This window comes from Lipotes vexillifer, unplaced genomic scaffold, assembly GCF_000442215.2.
Source record: "Lipotes vexillifer unplaced genomic scaffold, Lipotes_vexillifer_v1.1 scaffold525, whole genome shotgun sequence".
NCBI lineage: Eukaryota > Metazoa > Chordata > Mammalia > Artiodactyla > Lipotidae > Lipotes > Lipotes vexillifer.
Genome location: NW_006786891.1, coordinates 1,120,045 through 1,128,900, shown reverse-complemented (window position 1 = coordinate 1,128,900; position 8,856 = coordinate 1,120,045). Strand labels below are relative to the sequence as shown.

The following is an 8,856-nucleotide window of genomic DNA, read 5'->3' as shown; positions in this document are numbered from 1 at the left end:
AACACACAAGGGAATCCCCATAAGGTTAACAGCTGATCTCTCAGCAGAAACTCTACAAGCCAGAAGGGAGTGGCAGGACATATTTAAAGTGATGAAAGGGAAAAACCTACCACCAAGATTACTCTACCCAGCAAGGATCTCATTCAGATTTGACCGAGAAATTAAAACCTTTACAGACAAGCAAAAGCTAAGAGAATTCAGAACCACCAAACCAGCTTTACAACAAATGCTAAAGGAACTTCTCTAGACAGGAAACAAAAGAGAAGGAAAAGACGTACAATAACAAACCCAAACCAATTAAGAAAATGGAAATAGGAACATACATATCCATAACTACCTTAAATGTAAATGGATTAAATGCTCCAACCAAAAGAAACAGACTGGCTCAATGGATACAAAAACAAGATCCATATATATGCTGTCTACAAGAGACTGACTTCAGACCAAGGGACACATACAGATTGAAAGTGAGGGGATGGAAAAAGATATACCATGCAAATGGAAATCACAAGAAAGCTGGAGTAGCAATTCTCATATCAGACAAAATAGACTTTAAATAAAGACCAGTAAAACAGACAAAGAAGGACACTACATAATGACCAAGTGATCAATCCAAGAAGAAGATATAATAATTGTAAATATTTATGCACCCAACATAGGAGCACCACAATACATAAGGCAAATGCTAACAGATATAAAAGGGGAAATTGACAGTAACACAATCATAGCAGGGGACTTTTAACACCCCACTTTCACCAATGGACAGATCATCCAAAATGAAAATAAATAAGGAAACACAAGCTTTAAGTGATACATTAAACAAGATGGACTTAATTGATATTTATAGGACATTACATCCCAAAACAATAGAATACACTTCTTCTCAAGTGCTCATGGAACATTCTCCAGGATAGATCATATCTTGGGTCACAAATCAAGCCTTGGTAAATTTAAGAAAAGTGAAGTCGTATCAAGTATCTTTTCTGACCACAATGCTATGAGAGTAGATATCAATTACAGGAAAAAATCTGTAAAAAATACAAACACATGGAAGCTAAACAATACACTCCTACATAACCAAGAGATCACTGAAGAAATCAAAGAGGAAAACAAAAAGTACCGACAAACAAATGACAATGAAAACACGACGACCCAAAACCTAGGGATGCAGCAAAAGCACTTCTACGAGGGAGGTTTATAGCAGTACAATCCTACCTCAAGAAACATCCCAAATAAACAACCTAACCTTACACCTAAAGCAATTAACGAAAGAAGAACACAAAACCCCCAAAGTTAGCAGAAGGAAAGAAATCATAAAGGTCAGATCAGAAATAAATGAAAAAGAAATGAAGGAAACAATGGCAATGATCAATAAAACTAAAAGCAGGTTCTTTGAGAAGATAAACAAAATTGATAAACCATTAGCCAGGCTCATCAAGAAAAAAAGAGAGAAGGCTCAAATCAAGAGTTGGAAATGAAAAAGGAGAAGTAACAACTGACACTGCAGAAATACAAAGGATCATGAGAGATTACTACAAGCAACTCTATGCCAATAAAATGGACAACCTGGAAGAAATGGACAAATTCTTAGAAAAGCACAACCTTCCGAGACTGAACCAGGAAGAAATAGAAAATATAAACAGACCAATCACAAGCACTGAAATTGAGACTGTGATTAAAAACCTTCCAAGAAACAAAAGCCCAGGACCAGATGGCTTCACAGGCTAATTCTATCAAACATTTAGAGAAGAGGTAACACCTATGCTTCTCAAACTCTTCCAAAATATAGAAGAGGGACACTCCCAAACTCATCATACGAGGCCACCATCACTGTGATACCAAAACCAGACAAAGATGTCACAAAGAAGGAAAACTACAGGCCAATGTCACTGATGAACATAGATGCAAAAATTCTCAACAAAATACTAGCAAACAGAATCCAAAAACACATTAAAAGGATCATACACCATGATCAAGTGGGGTTTATCACAGGAATGCAAGGATTCTTCAGTATATGCAAATCAATCAATGTGATAAACCATATTAACAAATTGAAGGAGAAATACCATATGATCATCTCAATACATGCAGAAAAAGCTTTTGACAAAAATCAACACCCAATTATGATAAAAACCCTGCAGAAAGTAGGCATTGATGGAACTTTCCTCAACATAATAAAGGCCATATATGACAAACCCACAGACAACACCTTTCTGAATGGTGAAAAACTGAAAGTATTTCCTCTTAGATCAGGAACAAGACAAGGCTGTCCACTCTCACCACTATTATTCAACATAGTTTTGGGAGTTTTAGCCACGGCAATCAGAGAAGGAAAAGAAATAAAAGGAATCCAAATCAGAAATGAAGGTGTAAGGCTGTCACCTTTTGCAGATGACATGATACTATACATAGAGAATCCTAAAGAAGTTATGAGAAAACTACTAGAGCTAATCACTGAATGTGGTAAAGTAGCAGAATACAAAATTAATGCACAGAAATCTCTGGCATTCCTATACACTAATGATGAAAAATCTGAAAGCGAAATTAAGGAAACACTCCCATTTACCATTGCAACAAAAAGAATAAAATACTTAGGAATAAACCTACCTTAGGAGTCAAAGGACCTGTATGCAGAAAACCATAAGACACTGATGAAAGAAATTAAAGATGATACAAACAGATGGAGAGAGAATACCATGTTCTTGGATTGGAAAAATCAACATTGTGAAAATAACTGTACTGTCCAAAGCAATCTACAGGTGCAGTGCTATCCCTATCAAACTACCGATGGCATTTTTCACAGAACGAGAACAAAAAATTTCACAATTTGTATGGAAACACAAAAGACCCCGAATAGCAAAAGCAATCTTGAGAAAGAAAAACGGAGCTGGAGGGATCAGGCTCCCGGACTTCAGACTATACTATAAAGCTACAGTAATCAAGACAGTATGGTACTGGCACAAAAAGAGAAATATAGATCAATGGAACAGGATAGAAAGCCCAGAGATAAACCTATGCACATATGGTCACCTTATTTTTGATAAAGGAGGCAAGAATATACAGTGGAGAAAAGACAGCCTCTTTGGTAAGTGGTGCTGGGAAAACTGGACAGCTACGTGTAAAAGAATGAAATTAGAACACTCCCTAACACCATACACAAAAATAAACTCAAAATAGATCAACAACCTAAATGTAAGGCCAGAAACTATAAAACTCTTAGAGGAAAACATAGAACACTCTGTGACATAAATCACAGCAAGATCTTTTTTGACCAACCTCCTAGAGCAATGGAAATAAAAACAAAAATAAACAAATGGGACCTAATGAAACTTAAAAGCTTTTGCACAGCAAAGGAAACCATAAACAAGATGAAAAAATAACCTTCAGAATGGGAGAAAATGTTTGCAAACGAATCAATGGACAAAGGATTAATCTTCAAATTATACAAGGAGCTCATGCAGCTCAATATCAAAAGAACAACCAACTCAATCCAAAAATGGGCAGAAGACCTAAATAGACATTTCTCCAAAGAAGATATACAGGTCGCCAGCAAACACATGAAAGGATGCTTAACATCAGTAATCAATTAGAGAAATGCAAATCAAAATTGCAATGAGGTATCACCTCACACCAGTCAGAATGGCCATCATCAAAAAATCTACAAACAATAAATGCTGGAGAGGGTGTGGAGAAAAGGGCACCGTCTTGCACTGTTGGTGGGAATGTAAATTGATACAGCCACTATGGAGAACAGTACGGAGGTTCCTTAGAAAACTAAAAATAGAACTACCATACGAGCTAGCAATCCCACTACTGGGCATATACCCTGAGAAAACCATAATTCAAAGAGTCAGGTACCACAATGTTCACTGCAGCTCTGTGTACAATAGCCAGGACACATAAGCAACCTAAGTGTCCATCAATAGATGAATGGATAAAGAAGGTGTGGCACATATATACAATGGAATATTATTCAGCCATGGAAAGCAATGAAATTGAGTTATTTGTAGTGAGGTGGAGGGACCTAGAGTCTGTCATACAGAGTGAAGTAAGTCAGAAAGAGAAAGACAAATACCGTATGCTAACACATATATATGGAATCTAGAAAAAAAAAAAAAAGGTCCTAAAAAACCTAGGGGGAGGACAGGAATAAAGATACAGATGTAGAGAATGGACTTCAGGATATGGGGAGCGGGAAGGGTAAGCTGGGACAAAGTGAGAGAAGTAGAACTGACATATATACACTACCAAATGTAAAACAGATAGCTAGTGGAAAGCAGCCACATAGCACAGGGAGATCAGCTCGGCGCTTTGTGGCCACCTAGAGGGGTGGGATAGGGTGGGTGGGAGGGAGATCCAAGAGGGAGGAGATATGGGGATATATGTATATGTATAGCTGCTTCACTTTGTTATACAGCAGAAACTAACACACTACTGTAAAGCAATTATACTCCAATAAAGATGTTAATAAATAAATATTCAAGTAAAAAAAAAAGAAAAAAAAAGGATAAATGGAAAATTAGATTCCATAAATAAAGCATGAAAACTGTGTACCAGAATAACATTTAGTTCTTCTCTGTCTTATTAACAGGACCTATGTACTATTGTAAAGCTAATATCAGTACCTATGGGAAGCCACTAATTTTTAAATTTAGGTCAAGATCCATAAGAATGAATGCTGAGTTTGAAACTGCCAAGCAACGCTGCCTTTTATAAAGCAAAAAGGGTTTTTATTGGTTGTACTGACATTGGCTAGAGTACATATTAAGCTATTTAATAAGAATAATAAGTGAGATAATAAATGATAAGTCGAAAGTGATACAAAAACACCATTCTTATTATTGGTAGAATGCAACAGGATATAGCTATGCGATCATTTTAACGCCATAAATAAGTAAACAGGATGAATATATTTGGACACGAAAAGAAAGATGCTTAAAGAGAGGGTGGTGTTTACTGTTGAAAGAGACTGATAAATTATCTCCTTACCCAAATCGCTGGCTGCAACCACAGCCGTCCCACCAGGAGCAAAAGGATCATTGTGCTCTAATGTTTCCACCTAAACAAATTACACAAGTCATGACTCAGAGAGGCAACATTTTAGAGCTGAGACCTCACTGCCACACCAAAGAAAATATTCTTTACAAACTCTAAATCAATTAGGAGCAAATGTTTACCCCTACTGACCTGCAAACTTATTAAACTGAAATGATACATATCATTTTCTAATCTTTTACTGTGAAACATAACATACATTCAGAAAAATGTATGGAACATTATGTACAGTTTAATAAATAAGTATCAAGTGAACACCTATGCAATCACCTCCCAGGAAACTGCTAACATCTCAAAAGTCTTCATGTGCCCCGCTCCAATCACAGTCCCAGCCCTAATAATACAGAGACTTCTCATATGCCCTTTACTCACCTTCCTCTAATGTTAATGTGTGAGAGAGAAAGAGAGGGGGAGGCAGAGAGAGAGAACTTGAGCGAGGGAGAGTGCTTTCTGTTAAAAAAAAATTCAGCAGCTTTCAATAATAAGCCATGTAAAAATCTGGATCAAATGGCAAGGGTGAGAGGCTACAAAGAGTGAGGACTTCACCAGAAGCCAGTGATTCTAAGTATTGAACTGTCTTCCTACTTTACTTTGTTTTTAAATCATAGTCAAACAAAATATATATTTAAGAAGATAACTGAACTAACTTTTTGGCATCAGGCTCTTTTTAAGAGGCCAGCCAAAAGCCTGGGCATACAGTTAGATAAAAGGGGCACGAAAAGAGTTTTGGAATATTTATCTCCTACTCTGACTCATGACTAGCAATGTCATCTGTATTACAGGACCTATTTCTAATCATCAAGAAATTGGGTATTAACAATTGAATGTCAAAGGATATTGGAGAGCTCAAGTAAAACATGTATTTGAAAAGAGAGAAGCAATGCTAACTGGGACTTAGAGTATACTCTCTTTTTATAAAACAGGACCCATTAAAACAAAACTACTAGCAGAAAGAAGTAAATACTAGTGATGTTTTCAGAACTGAAAATGGTAGTACTTATTTTAACTGATGCTTATCTTAACTTACATTTTTATACAATGAACATACTACCTTATACTCTGATTATCTGCTGAATGAATAAATAGCAATCAAGGGGGAAAAGTATCAAGTTGGTCTGTATAGCAAAGTAACTCTCCATGGTTCCTAATATAATAGTTAAAATGCCAGTGTGAGAGACAGTCACAGACATGATAACTAAAGTCACCAACTATTACTGCTTCTTCTCTAAACTTTGAGAGAAGGAAAAACTAACAGCCCTGATTTTTAACAATAGCTTGCAGATTTTATGTACCGTCACAGAGAGAAACAGAAAAAGTATGCCTAGCTGTGCGTCAGGTTTTCCTTTATCATACACTGTGCAACCAACCTAAAAGGCCACTGGGACAGCAAGGGGAACAGGATGGACTGTGCAGCCCATGAGGGAATAAGTGGCCACAAAACTCTTTATGTTATGTTCAGTTTGATAATTAGGCAATTTAGTACACAATAGTAATTTTCATGACTAAAATACCGATGGTATAATCTTATAGAATTAATGTTCCAAAATCCTCCTACAAAGTCACCTAATTTATCACTGAAATTCTCTCTTCTGCATCAGCCATCAACTCCCTCATTTCACAGTATGACTTAGCACGTACACAGTAGCTACCATACACTAGCTAGAATAGTAGGAAATGGCACTTGTTTTTTTGGTTTGGTTTTTAAAATTATGTCCCTCTGAGAACAGAGACCATCCTTGAAGGAATAAGAAAGATTTGTGGGGAGAGATTCATGTCTGGAGGCATTAACAGAGGCCTGTTTGAAAAGGAAGATGACAAAAAACAGGGGTTTGTAGCTAGGAAGAAATGAGTTTAGATTTTAGACTATAGTGGTGAAGACCTTAGATTTTGGTCAGATAGACCACGGTCTGAATTTAGTTGCATCACTTACTAACTTACACTTAACCTCTCATTCATTGATCTTTATCTTTAAAATGAGGATGAAACACGAGCCTCATAAGATTACTCTGATGCTTAAATGAGGTAACACATGAAAAGAATTTAGCACCATGCCTGGAGCATAGAAGAGATTAGATAAAAGTAACTATTGTTATATTGCCAATTTGGTGTTTAGTTTAGTTTTGAATGGAGAAATTAAGAGCTGTTAGCAAGGGCATTTTTGCTTTCAAAACCTGGGGAGAAAAGGGAAAAAGTAAGTAGAATCAATGGTAGAAAAGTTTCACCAGGGAAGAGGAACAAAAGAAACTTGTTTATTTTTAAATGAGGAAGAGCTGCTTCGGCTTTCTTGCTCTTTAAACAATAAGAGTGGATAATGAGAGGCTAAAATAAGGTGAGAGGAAAAGAATTCAGGTTGCAGCCAATTTGAGAAAAATTTGGCAAATGGGCCCACACTGCAAACTAAGTGTTGTAGGAAAACAGAGTATCCAGTAGCCTGTGGAAACCACAAATATTTAGTTACAGAGGCATTTGCTTAGTTTTACATCAGTGGAAAAAACCAGTTGCTGGCCAAGTAGCTGAATATAGTACTGAATACTGTATTAGAATACAGTAAGGAAGTAATTCAAGAACACCAAAGTCTATTATCTTTAAAAGAATCAGTTACTCTTTTAAGGAAGTTTTCTTAATCTAAGAGTATTAAAAGACAAAATTTTTGCTTCACATGCCTGTCAATCAACTGTTCCTTTCTAGGTCTGGTTTACTTACAGATGTGAAATATCCTGCCTCAAAATATAAGCCTTCAAATAAAAACTTTAAACCAAACCAAACAAACATGAAAAAAGCAATTAATAGCCCTCCAGAACCATTCATAATTATTGAAATTGGGTGATAGATACATGGAAGTTAAAATATTTCATTATGTTACTCTATTTTGCATGTGTTTAAATATCCATTCAAAGCCTCCAGATGATAAAGCACTTAGTTGTCTGAACTTAGTTAATTTTTCTGAGTCCCGGTGTCCTTATTATTAAAATAGGGACACCAACACCTACTTTGCAAGACTGATGTGAAGATTAGAAATTATGACTGTGAAGCACACAGAAGTACCGGGATCATAGTTCATGGTTATTAAATAGTAATTGTTGTTCTATGTATATGTTATCAAGAGAGTCTGACATTTAGTGGGAATTTATACTTCTTTACAAGAATAACACTCCAGATATGTCTATAAAATAACAGAAATGATTTTATTTTTTTAAAAAAATCAATGCTGTTCCTTTTAAATTGATTTCATTATTTCAATAATGCATACCAAACATTTTTTAAAAGCTTTACTGAACACTGGCTTATGGATTTTTAATCATTTATTTTTAATATCCCCAATGGGATAAAATTTGGTCCTCTGAAGGGTGGACTTGATATTTGGATGACATGAGTTATTCTCGTCAATTCCAATGGGTGATCAAGGTGTGAAATACCAGTCTGAACCAAAAACTAGATGGGTTCGATGAGACTGAAATTTTTATATGGTCCATCAGAAGTAATCTACAAGAGGATTTTTTCATCACTGTGTATTTCAAGAAACTCATTTGCAGACAGAATCCAAAAGATCCACTGTATACCCATTCTCTTAAAGACAAAATATACTTGGCCAATTAGTTCTTCACTTATAACGTATATGCCTGATGTGGAAGGAATAGGATTTACCAGGAAGGTGTCTGATTCTCATTCCCAGGAGTTAGTGCCAGTTTGGCAAATAATTTTGTCTAGAGTGCTGAATTATTTATATCCTTCGGATTTGAAAGATGACTCAAATAGTGTATGACTTTATAGGTAAATTGTTTTTATCATTTTTTTCCCTAC

The 8,856-nt window shown here is 35.9% G+C and overlaps 1 protein-coding gene across 1 annotated transcript in view; it reads right to left on the bottom strand.

The window, feature by feature from the left end:
• Nucleotides 1–8,856, bottom strand: part of EPS15 (epidermal growth factor receptor pathway substrate 15) — a 155,621-nt gene that overhangs the window by 27,303 nt on the left and 119,462 nt on the right. Inside the window, exon 21 of the mRNA XM_007459632.1 lies at nucleotides 4,990–5,059. Coding sequence (XP_007459694.1) covers nucleotides 4,990–5,059 — 70 coding nt within the window. The remainder of the gene's footprint in view (nucleotides 1–4,989; nucleotides 5,060–8,856) is intronic.